This window comes from Mya arenaria, chromosome 17, assembly GCF_026914265.1.
Source record: "Mya arenaria isolate MELC-2E11 chromosome 17, ASM2691426v1".
NCBI classification, from domain to species: Eukaryota; Metazoa; Mollusca; class Bivalvia; order Myida; family Myidae; genus Mya; species Mya arenaria.
In genome coordinates, this window is record NC_069138.1 from 36,646,157 (window position 1) to 36,664,068 (window position 17,912).

At 34.9% G+C, this 17,912-nt stretch overlaps 2 protein-coding genes across 2 annotated transcripts; both read right to left on the reverse strand.

Annotated features, from left to right (window-relative positions):
* Nucleotides 1-383: 383 nt before the first annotated feature.
* On the reverse strand, nt 384-3,159 carry LOC128223874 (uncharacterized). Its single transcript, XM_052933314.1, has 2 exons — nt 2,624-3,159; nt 384-2,048 (listed from the first exon to the last, which is right to left on the reverse strand). The coding sequence occupies exons 1-2, from the start codon at nt 3,051-3,053 to the stop codon at nt 1,645-1,647; spliced, it is 834 nt and encodes a 277-aa protein (XP_052789274.1). The 5' UTR covers nt 3,054-3,159; the 3' UTR covers nt 384-1,644.
* A 10,606-nt stretch (nt 3,160-13,765) lies between these two features.
* LOC128223875 (uncharacterized) lies at nt 13,766-17,479 on the reverse strand. The gene is made up of 2 exons (XM_052933315.1): nt 16,805-17,479; nt 13,766-16,162 (listed from the first exon to the last, which is right to left on the reverse strand). The coding sequence occupies exons 1-2, from the start codon at nt 17,358-17,360 to the stop codon at nt 15,756-15,758; spliced, it is 963 nt and encodes a 320-aa protein (XP_052789275.1). The 5' UTR covers nt 17,361-17,479; the 3' UTR covers nt 13,766-15,755.
* Nucleotides 17,480-17,912: the final 433 nt, after the last annotated feature.

Sequence of the window (17,912 nt, forward strand, 5' to 3'; positions counted from 1 at the left end):
TATATAACAGTTTATGATATAGAGGATATTTCTTGAATTCAGTGAAAAATTGTATTTTATTTCACGAGTGGTCACAGAAAAAAATGTTCACCAGTGGCGTAGCCACGAGTCGAAATATTATTTTTCTGTGACCAAGAGTGAAATGTAATTCGATCTTACACAACAAAATTCCTTTTTATTTCATGCATTTATCGTGTTTTTTCAACATATTTCCCCGCTGGAGTAAATTTTACTGACGACAGTCCCTTTCTGTGGGAACTGACATAGCTGTCTCTTTAGGAAGGGAAGTAACTGCGGCATAGCCGTTATGTCAATGTTACCTCCGACTCCTGCGTGCAGTCCATCCACTAAAAAGATAAAATCCTACTACCATCAACGAAAACTATCATTTAAACATTTATTGAGGCACAAAACAAGTATTTAATCAAAATTATTTCGGAAATAAAAAATAATTCAAGATCAATTCCAAGATTTAAATTAACAAATATGGATTTATAGCAGTGTGTATGCGTAAAATCAACGAAAGTCTGTGTTTTATGTTATTCGTTGTGGATATATTTTCACTGTCGCTCTCAGGCTCTGGCTCTTACGGCATTTTGTTGGGGTGAATTCATGCTTTGCAGCCGAAGAATGTTTTGTTGTTGAGAAAAGAAATTAGTTGCATGTCTATTAAAGTTGAATGTCAACTTTCCGTTAAATTTTGGGTTTATGAAACCCCGAGAGAAAATGTCAAGGATGTGCCCGAAGATGCCTTTGAAAAGGATGGAGCGTAGACTTCGGAAGTTTTCTCGACAAGATGTCGGAAATCACCATGACCTGGTTGGTTTTCAATTAGTTCTTGCTTCCATAACTTTAATGTTGATATTTTTTATATTTACTACACATTAAACTTCCCAAAATGCAATATATAACGTGTTCGCTGAAGTTCTTAAGCTACTACCAAGCTGGTTAATTGTAATGTTCAGTATGTTCTATAAAATAGTTCATACATAAAATGGTAAGTTCATTCTTTATTCATAGTTATATTCAATCGCAAAAATGTTTGTTTTATTCAAACTATTGCATAATTTGATAATGACAATTCTATATGATTCGGCCAATGTGTCTTTTACTGCACTTCAGTAACGACAACAAACATGTACTTAACTTGTTACATATATGTAGTTCTTAAGTCAAGGGAAGCAAATCTTATAAAAGATGGAGAAGGTAGTCCCGATGGCTGCAGAGTATAATGCTCACATGTTATCATTTCACTCGAGCCAGAGTGAAATGATCAAGTTATTATTCACCTATATATTTCATTCTTTCACCGATATGCATGAAATAAATTTCAATTTTCATACCGCCTCTCTTAATCATCTCTAATCAGCTACGCGTTTGGCCTGACAAAGGGTATCACAGTATATGCCAAACTAGCGATATTGATGTATTAAACAAAATATCATATTTGATCATATTATTCAACATTTTTCAATACATGAATCATGTTTTTCAGGTGCATCATTTTTTCGACAAACAAAAAGATAGTTTCTAAAGTACGAACCAAATAGGATTTTTATGAATTGTAAACATTTCAGAAAACGTTCGTGAGATAATAAAGCGAACTTATTCCATTTAAATGTTCTGTTTTCATTCATGCACTGATTACAATCTAAAACCGGAGAAAAACGAAAAGCTGTCAATTCTTTGTCCACTGTTATTGCATGTCAACTCTACGGTATCCCCAATCTGTAACGATAGAATGACAGTGCCCACGCCTGTCTCGTAATTACCGTCACCGTCGCTGACATACAGAAACACTATGTAACTGCCGTTCTTCCGAATTTTGATATAAGCGGAGGTCTTCGACGTGGACAGGTGAACCGTGACAGAAGCTGAAAATACGTATAAACCGTTGACCGGGGCGGTGAACACGCCTGTACCTGGGATATAGCCTCCGCCCACATCTGTGACAACGTTGTTAAATACGATCGTTTGAGAGGAGGTTGATGTTGTAAAATCGGATATCAGGGTGGCGAAGAAGGCAACGGGAGAGTAGTGCTTACTCTCTGAAATCATATAAAGAAACAGTCTTATTGTTTTGCAATCACAAAGAAAATATATGCATCAATCCCCTATGTACAGAAATAACGGAAGTTTTTCTGTATATATCAATTGACATTTTGGTTTAGTTTTGGGATCAAATTTTCTTTTCAACAGTTTACTAGGACATTTATATAAACGGTGGAGGGATCACAGCCCCTGCATTTCGGATCCGCTTTTGAGAAAAGTAAGTATTGAACAAAAGTGTTGATATAACCAAACATAACGGAATGCTCATAAAGGGTCACATACACTTTCAATGTACCTATATACTGGTAAAAAGTCAATGAAGTAAAATCACTTAACAATTTACATATATCTTTCTCTATATATATTTATATTAATATGTAAGTATATATTCGTTGCACAAGTTTCAATAAGTTTCAATAAGAGGCGTCTAAAATAATTATGTTATAAGATATTCTGGTTTTAATAACAACTGTTAGCATCATATCATGTTTGATACCATTTGAAATGTATAAGTTACAATTTATAGGTGCTGTTTTACAATAAATTATGTTGCAAACTAAACTTAACGTACCAGTAATATTCCCGAACATAGAGTCCAGACGTTGATCGTGTACCTCAAGGGATTTCTCAAGCCCATCAAAATTGGATTTTGTCGTGTTTACAAACTCTCTCAACTCAGTTCGTAAGCTATTGTATCTTTTTTCCAAATCTTGGATCCCTCTCACTGACATATCTATTTCAGTATCGTCTTTCTTTTCTTGACCTTGTATTTGCTTTGTCGAAGTGTCCACCTCAGTTTCAACGTTACTTAGCCTCTTTTCCTGAGCTTCCAGTTTACCGAGGAGCTCTTCAATCTTGATCTCAGTTCTCACCATTTTCTCCAACATTTTCTCCTCGTGGTCAAACCGGCTGTAACATCGCGGTTCATTCATGTTACACAACGACGATTTAATCACGAGAACTATAACGAAAACTTCCCGAACGTACTTGCCAGAATACATGTTCAAGTGAATGATTCGTTTTATTGTAATTTAAGAAGCAGTTGAGACAAATCGCCAAATGAAATTCTCTTTTTACAGATCACAACCTGTTAATTAACACGTTGGGCAGCAGCAGAAATAAATCGCCCAATGAAATGTCCAACCTTTTATAAACTCTTTACAGCGAAAATGCTAAAGTACCAGTGTTAAACTCAAGTTAAATTTTTAAAATATGTTGTTTGATAATATGCTATAACGAAAAACTGTTCACCAATATTCTTAAACCAACTGGAAATTTATTAAGTTTTGGCGATTCAATATAAGATACAAGTTCATATCTTAAAAAAAAAATAATAGAAGAATTGTTGTCCACTTAGAGATGCTATTTGAAAATGTTTCTTGTTGAGCTCGAACTACAACCTGTAAGAAACTATCAACGTCCATACCACTACAGTAGTTCACTAGCTACGCTTGAGTTAAATCTTGAACGGGCGGATTCAATACGTTGTTACATGTGTATCAACTGTAACGAAAAACAATATCGAAAAAATAACCTGTTCAGTAGTAAAGCTGTACTACATGAGAATGGGAATTTGTAGCATAAATTCATAATACTTCAAAAGTGTTATTGTGACGCAACATGAGACTTTGGGTCCAAAATAGGTAATTGGCGAAAATAAGATATGAATACATCAGCGTTTTTCTAATATAACACAGACGAATGTGTTTTCGAATGTTTCATTTTTAATAATTTTTAATACAATGTATTGACTTTGCAAAATTCGCAAAAAATAGCTCGTTTATAGGATTTTCTCCGGTGTCAGTATTGCAGTGTTAAAATTTGTGCAAAAATAAGGTATTGCCTTACTTATTTTGCATACATTTAATTCTATAAAAGTTACTTCATCAACGGGAACATCATTCAAAGCCTATATTGCTGTCATGAAATATATTGATAACTATACGTTTCTTATGGTATGACGAATTGTGGATATTTGAATGCGTCGAACAGAAAGAATAAATAAACACTAACCGCTAAATAAATGACACTAATCAGGTGTTTTCGTGAAATAACAATCACATCAAAACTAAATGAAAATTCAGTTAATTTAATTATTCTATTGTATTACTTAACGCATTTTCTTTGACCAAATATAGAATTTATGTTTACAGTTTAATGTCCATGTTCAATTTAAACAGAAAACAACGGAAATCGGCGGGTTTTTACATTTTTAGCATGATGTGAAAACGTATAACATTGTGATATGGGACGTTAGTGTGTTATTATCCGAACAGTTTTATGACAAAATCTAAAGTCTGTTCAATGAATAGAATTTCATGACACTACCAAAAAGGAATACTAAGCTAAAAGAGACAAACTGCTTATTGACTAATGCAATTTGGAAAGAAAGTTTATTTGTGTTTCGGCTTGGAATGAGGATACATTTCGGCCGAAACAGTCGAGAGAAAAAACGCTGGTTTGTGTGAAAATTCATGCGAGTATTTTTATCTCTAGATGGTTTATATGCTTTCCGTTTTGAATCATTCGTTATATTGGTCCTTTAAACTCATTTTCCCAAAATGTTATTTAATTTCACTCTTTCCAATAAGCGCTAAATTTGAGTTCATAACGTGATATTACATATCTGCCATATCTTTCCCACGCGCAATCAAACAGAACAGGATTTATTCATTCATGAAACATGGTATGGCAACAAGTGTTAAACATTCAAAATCGCGTCATCTAATATAGCAACAATTTATTTATACTTATTTTTCTCGGAACACAATTATATGAATTTCATTTATGTCTTAAAAACGTCATATACAATCTTGATTGTTTTGGCGCATGCTGTTTTTTTTATTTCGCTCAAAGGAAGACCTGTTTTGCTTCTGTTATATAATCGTGAATCTCCTCGTATTTCATCACGAATCCTGGGAGCGATTCCGTGCCTATGATATATTTTCCACAGGGCTACTGCCAAACAGGACAGCAATTGTCGAATAGAAAACAGTAATATGAATAGCTCTTTTGTTTCTTAAATTTCCTGCACTGGATTCATCGGGTGCGCGAAATATTAATATTATAAAAAATAAGTATAAACTACTCCTGACCAGGCTGTATATGTATTATCTGAAACATTGTTTAAGAACCGATTCCGTACTGTAGTAAATGTATATAAAATCAGAGAGTTGTGCCAGAAGTCGGACTTAAATCAAGGAATCTAGGAAGTTAAGACATACCAAAGCCATATTTGTCAATGTGCTACGCATTTCAATAGCAATCCAGGGAGTCAATGAGGGCATTGTGCCACTTAGACAGATTCCAGTAGGTCTCAGGAACACTGGCGATGTATGAATATATTTTCGTGTTCTCTTCTGATTGTAGAAAAACTGCTTAACAGTGCTAGTGTAACTACTCATACTATGATAATAATAGCGTAGCAGTGCTGGCAATTAACAGATTCATTTAATCAAGACTGATATTTTCATACATTAAATGTTGTTTGTGCTTTCAAAAATCTTCTTTCCAGTAGGTACTGACCAGAAACCAGCCGATTTTGAATGCTAAAAGATTTACAGTGGTCTATTATCGTCTTATAATGTAGATATACCGTGTTTGCTGCACAATTCTTTTAAATTAAACTCGGTATCCTTCATAAGCAACATTGTTTTCGACATTTATTCATCCTTTCTGGTATATTTAAACAATTGTATTAATTGTGGTTAAATCTTACTTGGGAGTAAGAGTGCATCTTTAAAATAGTAAGAAAAAGTGATGTGTGTGAAGTTGGCTCCGCCATCGGCAATCGAAATCGACATTCGATATTATATAGCAAATCTTCAATGTTGAGCTGCAATGTCGAGCTGGACAGAATTCTAGCTCGACATTCGATATTATAAAGGAAATATTCAATGCCGTGATGAATTGTCGAGCTGGACGGAATTCTAGCTCGACATTCGATATTATATAGCAAATCTTCAATGTCGAGCTGCAATGTCGAGCTTGACGGATTTCTATCTCGACATTCGATATTATACAGAAAATCTTTAATGTCGCGCTGCAATGTCGAGCTGGACGAAATTCTAGCTCGACATTCGATATTATATAGCAGATATTTAATGTCGACCTGGAACGTCAAGCTGGACAAAATTCTAGCTCGACATTCGATATTATATAGCAAATCTTCAATGTCGAGCTGCAATGTCGAGCTGGACAGAATTCTAGCTCGACATTCGATATTATATAGCAAATCTTCAATGTCGAGCTGCAATGTCGAGCTGGACAGAATTCTACCTCGACATTCGATATTATATAGGAAATATTCAATATCGTGATGAATTGTCGAGCTGGACGGAATTCTAGCTCGACACTCGATATTATATAGGAAATATTCAATGTCGAGCTGCAATGTCGAGCTGGACGGAATTCTACCTCGATATTCGATATTATATAGGAAATATTCAATGTCGTGATGAATTGTCGAGCTGGACGGAAATCTAGCTCGACATTCGATATTATATAGGAAATATTCAATGTCGAGCTGCAATGTCGAGCTGGACAGAATTCTAGCTCGACATTCGATATTATATAGCAAATCTTCAATGTCGAGCTGCAATGTCGAGCTGGACAGAATTCTACCTCGACATTCGATATTTATAGCAAATCTTTAATGTCGAGCTGCAATGTCGAGCTGGACGAAATTCTAGCTCGGTATTCGATATGATATAGCAAATCTTCAATGCCGAGCTGCAATGTCGAGCTGGACGGAATTATAGCTCGACATTCGATTTTATATGTAGAAAATATTCAATGTCGAGCTGGACGGAATTCTAGCTCGACATTCCATGTCATGTAGGGAATATTAAATGTCGAACTGGAATGACGAGATGGCCGCAATTCTATCTCTACATTCGATAAAATATCGGGATTGTTCAATGTCGAGCTGGAATTGCGAGCTGGACGGAATTTTCGCATGACATATGATTTAATTAAAGGAAATCTTCAATGTCCAGCTTGATATGGATGTGGAGTTGGACGGCATCCATCTCGATATTTCAAATATATAAAGCGAATTTCTATGTCGAGCTGCAAGGGATCTAAGACTTTTTTTGCAGAACACTCACCAAACGATTGCCTTGAAATGGAAATACAATGCTTGTTTCTACCAAAACATACATTTAACATCATATTCAAACAATTGAAATGTGTTTAATGGAAGTGTTTTCGTACAATTGAATTGAAAGCATTCGTTGAATCTAAGACAAAATTTGAACTAAAATGTCAACACAGCCATTCTGTGAACGTGCAGCTTTAACAAACTTGTTACGATCATAAATTTACCGGAAATACACGATAAATGAATATCTGCCTGGTCAACGGAATAACATGAACTTGTCTTGAGTCATACAACGGATAAACTTATTATTTTGAAAACAAACTTGATGTACATTATACAGTAACTTTAGCAACCACGGAAATGGTGCCTACAGAGCAATTCAGGTTAAGCAAAATATTTGTCTGCTGAATGAGTAGAAACTACACAAAAAATCATAACGACTAAAAATATATTTGATCTATTTCTACTACGACTATGTCGATCTTAACGTACAAACTCGACATTAAAATTTCATCATAATATTGATTGGTAAGCTATGATTCCGTACAGCGGAACATTGCATTGTAATTGTATAATACCGAATGTCGATCTAAAATTCAGTGAAGCTCGACGTTACAGCTCAACACTTACAAAAACACTGTAAGTCATCGGTTGTCGACCTAGAATGCCGTTCTGCATTGAAAATTCACTTTGTTTTATCGATTGCCAAAGTTTGATCCCTTCCAGGCCGAAATTAAGCCACGGCATGAAAGTTTCCGTCCAGCTCGACATTGCAGCTAAACAATGAAGATTTGCTTTATACTATCTTATTTCGAGCTAGAATTCCGTCCAGCTCGACAATTCAGTACGACATTGAATATCTGCTATATAATAGCAAATGTCGAGCTAGAATTTCGTCCAGGTCGACATTGCAGCTCGACATTGAAGATTTGCTATATAATATCGAATGTCGAGCTAGAATTTTGTCCAGCTAGACGTTCCAGGTCGACATTAAATATCTGCTATAAAATATCGAATGTCGAGCTAGAATTTCGTCCAGCTCGACATTGCAGCGCGACATTGAAGATTTTCTGTATAATATCGAATGTCGAGATAGAAATCCGTCAAGCCCGACATTGCAGCTCGACATTGAAGAGATGCTATATAATATCGAATGTCGAGCTAGAAATCCGTCCAGCTCGACATTGCAGATCGACATTGAAGATTTGCTATATAATATTGAATGTTGAGCTAGATTTCCGTCAAGCTCGACATTCCAGGTCGACATACACATTGAAGATTTGCTTGATAATATCGAAAATCGAGCAAGAATTTTGTCTAGCTCAACATTGCAGCTCGACATTAAAGATTACCTACATAATATTTAATGACGAGCTAGAATTTTGTCAAGCTCGGCAATTCATCACGACATTGTATATTTCCTATATAATATCGAATGTCGAGCTAGAATTCCGTCCAGCTCGACATTGAATATTTGCTGTATAATATCGAATGTCGAGATAGAAATCAGTCCAGCTCGACATTGCAGCTCGACATTGAAAATTTGCTATATAATATCGAATGTCGAGCAAGAATTCCGTCCAGCTCGACAATTCATCACGAGATTAAATATTTCCTATATAATATCGAATGTCGAGCTAGAATTCCGTCCAGCTCGACATTGCAGCTCGACATTGAAGATTTGCTATATAATACCAATTGTCGAGCTAGAATTTCGTCCAGTTCGACAATCAGTCACGACATTGAATATTTCCTATATAATATCGAATGCCGAGCTAGAATTCTGTCCAGCTCGACATTGCAGCTTGACATTGAAGATTTGCTATATAATATCGAATGTCGAGCTAGAATTCTGTCCAGCTCGACATTGCAGCTCGACATTGTAGATTTGCTATATAATATCGAATGCCGAGCTAGAATTCTGTCCAGCTCGACATTGCAGCTTGACATTGAAGATTTGCTATATAATATCGAATGTCGAGCTAGAATTCCGTCCAGCTCGACAATTCACCACGACATTAAATATTTCCTATATAATATCGAATGTCGAGCTAGAATTCTGTCCAGTTCGACATTGCAGCTCGACATTGAAGATTTGCTTAATAATATCGAATGTCGATTGTCGATTGCCGATGGCTGAGCCAACTTCTCACACATGAAAAAGTGTAAATGTATGTGATTGTTTTTTTTTACATTGAATTTTGTTTCTTTGCATGTAGGTAGACTCTTTCGAATATATTTGCCCACCAAGCAAATCTACTGCCGCAGTGGCAGCAAATCGGTCGAATTGTCGACGAGTACCACAACGGTGAAAAAATGTGGGTGTACAGACGTCGAGGTCAAATATTGAAAGACGAGTGTGTGTTACAGCGAAAAAGGTATGGTGGCGGTTCAAAGAAGGTGTGGGCTGGAGTGTCCTTACACACCAAGACACACTTGGATTTTGTTCAAGAAAACCTTAATATTGCGATTTCGCACCTACGAGCCGGTGAACGTGGCATAGTTTTGCGACAGGACCGGTCCATAAACGCGTGCGACATAGACGTTACTAGAGAAGCAGAACGTCCGGCAGCGTATTGAGCATCTGTTCGACGAACTAGACAGAGGAGTACGGACGCGACCGACAGTCCCTCACAATCTGCGTTAACCGGAACCCGCCCTTCTGCAGGAATGGAAGATGTGTAAACGTTATAAGAGCCATGTGAGGACTCACACTGTATTAGTTACTATGGTTAACGGATATGCTTGTGATTCGATGACACATTGTTTGTCATGTCATGAATTTGGATTTTTCAGTGATCTTTATTATTTGTGAAGGTTTATATGTAATTGTTGATGAATTGAAATTAAATTTCTACAGAGAACACGAATGATGCAATCAATTAATTATAATAAAGAAATTGGCGAAATCCGCTCACAAATGTTATATATGTTATACCGTATTACGCGTATCATCTAGATTAGCAAGAGATTTGTAAAAAAAAAATCAAACAATATTAAACTCGATGAAAGAAATTAATTTGTAAATTTTATGAGTATTTTTATAAGCGGCTTCGTACGAGGGTAAACCATTTAATATTAAAAAAGCAAACGGAAGAATACAGAAACCGATTTGCTGATTGTTATGTTTAATTCTTGATGTATCAAGAATCAGAAGAAGGATAACGAAACACATTGATACAGTTATATATATATATATATCAAAGGTCTTGGTATTTAGTTTAACCCTTTGCCCCAAAAATGAAAATGTTCATTTCATAATGCAAACGGACACTTGCATTGAAGGGCTGGGATGAATACACTGTTCGAAAAAAAATCTTTCTTTCGATATTAAACGGTCATCAAGATATCCACTTTCTTGTCCATTTGGCTCGTGTCTGTAAAAAGTGCCCCTAAAGATTCATAAACGGGGGGTTATTCCTGAAATATCAGCAGAAAACTATTACCTTTAGGTTAAACAGGTAAATGTGTTACTCATGGAGCATGCCCAGTTAAAAGGCCAAACATTGAACAATTATTTTGTGAACAGGTACACGGCTCAAGGTTACTTGTAAACGATGACATTACCTTAAAGGCACAAGGTTCAAATTTAAATATATCGTATATATAAAGGTGACTTTGACTTAGAGGCACAATAATTAATGTCTAACATGTAACGATGACCCTGCTTAAAAGGCACAAAGTTCAAGGTCAAACATTTTACGATGAGATCGTGTAAGATGCACAAAGTTCAATATCTTACATACAATTGACGCGAGACACACAACTACATGATACAAAAAAGTATCATTACAAGTGTTTAATACAGAAATTAGTTTTACTTTATTTTTCATCAAACGCCTAATACAACCATATTTGCACGTCGATGCACAATTACAGTAAAAGAGATGTATTTACAAAGTCCATGGAGCCTCATTTGCACGAAAAGGCACACGTACATTTAAAAGTTCAGTGACAAAATTGTGCAGATAAACAAGAGTTAATATCATTACCCCCCTTTTTTCTAATATACCTTTTAAATACGTTCAATGTTAGTCGTTTTATCAATTTATTTTAATAACAGTAAATTGCAACACGTTAGTACTCGTTTCAGGAAATTTAAAAGAGCTTAAGGCTTAAAGCTTAAAATAAACGGATTTTAGTTGCCTTATTACATAATGTTTTTCAGCAAAAATGAGCATTTTGGACATATTTTTATATTTACGAACAAGAGTCAATAACAAATAACACTGAGTTCCGGACCGGTATTCATAAAACATCTTAACTCAATCCTAACTTCAAGTGGTTTGATTTACAAATATACAAGTTGTAAGTTTTTGGTAAGAATGCATCGGCAAGACTTTTAAATATCTTATGTCTAATAGCACTATGTATTTCCAATCGCGTACATTTCGATTATGTGATCATTTCATAGGCAAAAGTACTTAGTTTAAACATATTTATTCAGTTCAATATACACAAGAAATCAATACACAATGTATGAATGTATAATAGAAAATGATTCTGAGCGAATTGGAAGACAAGCATTTTGAAAGCTTAGGTAAGTTTCTTTCCGTGTTGAACTTTACATGTTCTAGATTTCAATGAGGTTCGGTAATATTGCTGATAAGGATGTGGACTAGAATGTGTCGCAAAATTACAAAAGCATGCTTATTAACAGAAACGTGGTGAGTAATGAAAATAACAATTTTATGTGGGTGTGCATACTTAATGAGTTCATTTAGTATGCTTAACTTTGAAGGAAAAAAATAAACGTCAAAAGGTGAGAATTGATAGGCAAAAGTACTTGAATCAGCAGTTCCCGACGGCATGTACCGGCAGCTTTAACGCATCATGCGCCAAGATTACCACCACACCATGCGCTTCAGCAGTATATAGCCTGAGGTAAAGATGAACTACTGTCACACGACCATATAGTTTTGGGATCAGCCTTTAACTCCCCACGACAAAATTTTAAGTACTACAACTTAGTATTATATATATATGGTTTCATATTTTGAAAACCAAGACAACGGTTCAAGAACATAAGTGAGGATAACTAGATATAAATGGTATAATATTTACAGTAAAATGATTAATGTCTCGTCTTTTAACCCGTTTTCCTTATTAAATTATCAATCCGGTCATATGATATAATCCACTATTTTTTTGACAATTTAAAAAAAAATTCTTCATTGCCTTTATCGTAAATCGTAAACTTCTGTTTTAGATGCGTAAACAGTTCCTTTAATTTGCGATAAAAATGACTTCAGTTAGAAAAGTGTGTTAAGATAAATACCGACAAAGATGAGGAAAGATTAGTTTTACAGTACCCTTCATAATATTATTTTATAAATTTTAAATTATTATTCATTCTTAAATTTACCATTTTTCACAAGGAAATATTGAAGCATATTTGTCAAACCTTTATCTACATAAAAAGGGACATGCCGTAGAACTTGATGTAGTGATATAAAACCCTCAGAGTATCAAGTCAATTATAGTATAACTATTTGAAGTTCAATCGGCCATGTTAAAGTGATAAAACTTCAAGTTATTCAATACACTATTCAATATACACTGGCCAATATTTTGACTGTGTAAGGGAGTTCACTTGTTGTCATTATTCCAGTGAGTGGGGAACGCCCTAAGGAAGTTTCAAAATGAGTACGCAATATCCAAACACTCTATGTATGATTAGTACGAAATGGCATGTCACGAAACGTCCAAAGCACGTATGAGTACGAACGCCCTATGGAAATTTCCAAATGAATACGCAATGTCCGAACACTCTTGGTATGATTGGTACGAAATTTTCATGTCACGAAACGTTGAAGTTGCGCGTATGTATACATTCTTCTTATAACCTCCAAATTTCGTTTGCGAAAAAAATCTACTTGTAAACTTATCAAACTCAGTGTATTGCCAGTATTATTTTGTCCATTTTCATTAAAGTTGCATAATTGTTCTCAGTGCTTACTTTGACATGTGTAGTTTTGTTTCGTTCGTGAGATTGAACTCTTACATTAGCAGTCGTATGTCAAAAAGAAAAATATCCTTTGGTCTCCTACATTCACTTCAAGACTGCAGTAAATAGCCAGTTTGCTATGATAGGTTTAGTTCATATTCTAATTTAACGTTTATACTGCATTTTAGTTTTCATTTTTGAAATTGAATACCAACTATGAGGTCAGAATTCCCCTAAAAATGGCTTTGTCACTTCAACTAATATGTATGTAATGCGGAGTATATACCAATGAAAGAGTGAGTCCCCTATTCCTTGAGTAGTTCTGCCTGTAAAGTGTTTTATTTTCATTTATGCAGTTGCAGCGTCACTTTCATTCCCCCATCGTTGTTTAGTCTTATACGTGAACGTTTGGGTGTATACAACCAAACTACAGTACAAAACAGAAAAATAGCAATGCCAGATAACATCGTAGAGCTTGTGGCTAAAGTCGCTTATTTTACTGGAACCAACATTTTCGCCACGCATACTTGCCATTTTTAACTTAATCTGTATAGTACATTTCCATTCACGTTGCATTCAAGGAAATACATTTTGATAATGATAACTCTTCTATATTTCTTTCATACATAAACAATAATATTTCATTTTGAAATATTCGCAGACAACGTTTGCTTCATTATTACTAAATGTCCAGAGGTCACGATCACATTATCTCAGACACAAGATGGGTTCAAATCCTAAAAATGTATCTTATTGTCTAAGTTTTTTGTTGCGGAAACGAAAACTATGTTGCAATGAGATACCGCAGTTGTTGTGTCGGTAATGTGTTTTGACAACATTGTCCGAACACCTGACCCGTTTGACCATTAGTTGGAAAAACGTGTGTAGCAAATAACTAATTATGGACTAGAATTGTATGTAATGCTACATACTTTGAAATAGAGTTTGTATCAGTAGAGTCTGTTTCAACTAGTTTATTTTATCTGGATGAAATAATGTGGCTACACCTTTGATTCCAATGGTCAATAATCATGCCAACAAAATGATTTTACTGGTGTCATTTCATTTTATTTCCTATTGCTGGTCTTATGTTTACGTTTCATTGGAATGTTTGAATAACAGTCGCAGTCCTTACATGTTATTTATTAAACATTTATACATGACACATGCACATATCATTAAAGAGGGAAAATGCATTTATTTAATTACAATATACATTAACCAAATATCTTTCGATTAGGTTTGTTATAGTAGATGTATACAGTTTAACTCCGAGCTTAAGAACTATGATACACGGACATGACAATTACATGAACATATTATGATATACATGTTATTACATATATAGTCAAACACATACACAACACATTACAACCCAAGAGCACTTTTTTGAGTATGAGGAAAAGCTGTATGTACTTTCAATGATAAAATATTAGTGTTTTTACACTCAAATTATATGAGTTTTAGGCGATATAGTAGTAATAATTATAATATTAATAATATAAATAGTAGTAGTAGTAGTAGTAGTAGTAGTAGTAGTAGTAGTAGTAGTAGTAGTAGTAGTAGTAGTAGTAGTAGTAGTAGTAGTAGTAGTAGTAGTAGTAGTAGTAGTAGTAGTATTAATAGTAGTAGTAGTAGGTGAGTAGTAGTAGTAGTAGTAGTAGTAGTAGTGGTAGTAGTAGTAGTAGTAGTGGTAGTAGTAGTAGTAGCAGTAGTAGTAGTAGTAGTAGTAGTAGTAGTAGTAGTAGTAGTAGTAGTAGTAGTAGTAGTAGTAGTAGTAGTAGTAGTAGTTGTAGTGTTAGTAGTAGTAGTAGTAGTAGTAGGAGTATAAGTAGTAGTAGTAGTAGTAGTAGTAGTAGTAGTAGTAGTAGTAGTAGTAGTAGTAGTAGTAGTAGTAGTAGTAATAGTAGTAGTAGAATACGAAGAATTAGCAGCAGCAGCAGTAGCAGAAGTAGTAGACAGGTGCTCTTGTCAGGTTAAGATGACGTGACGTAATTCTATTTGAGGCAATAGTACGATGATGATAACTCAACAGTAAGAAAATTAAAACGCGACAATACGATCTTAAAACGCGAAAGTACGATGATGTTAATGGGATAGTACGATACTACGATAAAAAAAACGCGATATTACGATGGCGAAAACGCGACAGTACTCTGGTGAAACACAAGAGTATATCGCACTATCATCTTCTTTCTCTCGTATTATTCTGTTTTCGTTATCGTATTGCCGTTCACCATCATCGAACTGTTGCGTTTTCGTTATCGTAGTCTCGGGATTTCGCGTTTTCCTCTCATGCTATCGTGTGTCGCGTTTTAGATCAATATATTCACAGGCTATGGCCCTAATGAAAATTCATAACTGAGCAGGTACAACTTAAATGCTGAAAACTTTCAAATCTTTACAAAGTATATGACAGTTTATGATATGTCAAAATACGGTATCGGGCTGATGTAGGGTATATTGGCAAAATACATGATTTTGTTTTTCAGGTGCATGTAATATCTGACAAACAAAATGACACACACTCAGACAAGATTCACAATTACGAACTAATACTCAGGTTTCTATGAATTAAAATAAAATGAATTGTAACATTTAAGAAAACGATGGCGAGCTCAATTCACTTAAAATGTTCTGTGCTCATGCATGCATTTATTCTAATCTAAAACCGGAAAAGATCGAAAATTCATGAATGGTTCGTCCACTTTGATCGCATAACATCTTCACATTATCCCCGACCTTCAGTGAGAGAATGATTGTACCCGAGACTGTCTCGAAGTCACCGTCACTGTCGTTGGCATAGAGGTACGCTACCTTACCTCCGTTCTTGTCTATTCTGATATGAGCAAAGGTCGTCGACGTGGACAGGTTAACCATGACAGAAGTTGAGAACACATAGAGACCGTCGACCGGGGTGGTGAACACGCCTGTCCCCGGGTTGTAACCCCCGCCCACGTCCGTGACAACTTTGGTAAATACGAGGGTCTGAAAGGATGATGTTGTTCTTAAATCGGTCGACAGGATGGCGAAGAAGGCAACAGGAGATTGATGCATACCCTCTGAAATCATATAAAGAAACAGTCCTATTGTTTTGCACTTTACAATTTCAGCAAATAATATATCTGCGTGCTACCCCGTTTTACAGAAAAAAGAAATATTTGTTTTAGTGTGTTTTATCAATTGTGCATACTGATGTATATTTTTGCATAAAATTATCTTTTCAACCATATCATTAGATAATTTGTTCACTTGGACATTTAAATTAACGGTGGAAGGATCATACATTTTAAATCCACTATTGAGAAAAATATGTTTGAATGAACGGCCGAAATGCTTATGGATATATACAAATAACGGAATGCGTATAAAGGGTCATATACACTTTGAATAAATCTTTAGACTTTATACTGGTAAAAAGACAATATAAAAATAAACTGAACTTTTTTAATACAATTGATACACGTCAAGTTAATTCACATATTTCCCTCAATATATACTAATACAATGTATTTAATTTTCGTTGCACAAATTTCGATAAGTGGCGTGTGAAATAATTATATAATAAGATATCCCGGTTTAAATATAAAATGTTAGCATAATATGGTATTCGATACCTGATTCTATAAATGTATAAATTACATTTATACGCTTTAAAGCTTGGTTCTAAAATAAAATATGTTGCGTCACTTAACTAAGCGTACCTGTAATATTCTTGGAAATAGCGTCCAGACGTTGATCGAATACCTCAAGTGATTTTTCACGCACGTCAAAATAGGATTTTGTTGTGTTTTCATTTTTTTTCAAGTCAGTTTGTAAGCTATTGTATCTTTCTTCCAAATCGTGAATCGCCTTCACTGACTTCTCTTTTTCAATATCGTGTTTCTTTTCTAGACCGTGTATTTCCTTTGTCGAATTGTCCAACTCAGTTTCAAGTTGCGTAAGCCTCTTTTTCAAAACCTGACTGTCCTTTACTGAAGTGTCCACTTCAGTTTCAGCGTGTGTAAGCCTCTTTTCTAGTGCGTGTATATCCTCTACCGAAGAGTCCACCTCAGTTTCTACGTGCATTTGCCTCTTTCCAAGCGCGTCTAGTTTACCGAGGAGCTCCTCCATCTTGATTTCAGTTCTCACCATTTTCTCTAACATTTTCTCCTCGTAGTCAAACCGACTGTAACAGCGCGGTTCATTCATGTCACATAGTGACGACTCAATCACGAGAACTATAACGATCAATTCCCTTATATGCTTGCTAAAATACATGTTCAAGAGAATGCTTTTTAATTAATTTGAATATCGGAAGCAGCTGAGTCAAATGGTAATGAAATCCTCAAATTTCTGATCTCAACCTTTTTATAAACACTTTAGACAGCAGCAGAAACATGCCGCTCAATGAAATAACCAAACTCTTTATGAACACCTTAGAATGAAAAGTTAAAGTACCAGCTTCACACTTTAGCTTAAACGTCCAAATCAGCCATATGATAAAATAGAATAACGAACAGTGCTATTTTTAAAAATAAATGTTTATGCATCAAATTTCATTAAGTGAGATTTGATGAAATAGGTTCAAGTTCATTTCTTAAGAATTAAGAAATATTGTCATCGAATATAGGTGCCATGAAAAAGTGTTTATTATTGTACACGAGCTACAATCTGTAAAAAGACTGCCATACGTCCATACCACTTCATCAGCTCACTAACTGCATTTGTGCTTAATGTTGAATATATAAATTTAAATGATTCAGCAGTACTAAATGAGAAAGGAAATTTGAAAAATATGTTAATAATAAAAGTTATTTAACATCGGTTGGA

Bases quoted from the DNA above. Each gene is read 5' to 3' on its own strand.
- LOC128223874 (XM_052933314.1), bottom strand. From the start codon at position 3,053: ATGTATTCTGGCAAGTACGTTCGGGAAGTTTTCGTTATAGTTCTCGTG. The intron at 2,049-2,623 runs GTACGTTAAGTT...ATATGATTTCAG, and splicing joins TATGTTCGGGAATATTACTG to AGAGTAAGCACTACTCTCCC.
- LOC128223875 (XM_052933315.1), bottom strand. From the start codon at position 17,360: ATGTATTTTAGCAAGCATATAAGGGAATTGATCGTTATAGTTCTCGTG. The intron at 16,163-16,804 runs GTACGCTTAGTT...ATATGATTTCAG, and splicing joins TATTTCCAAGAATATTACAG to AGGGTATGCATCAATCTCCT.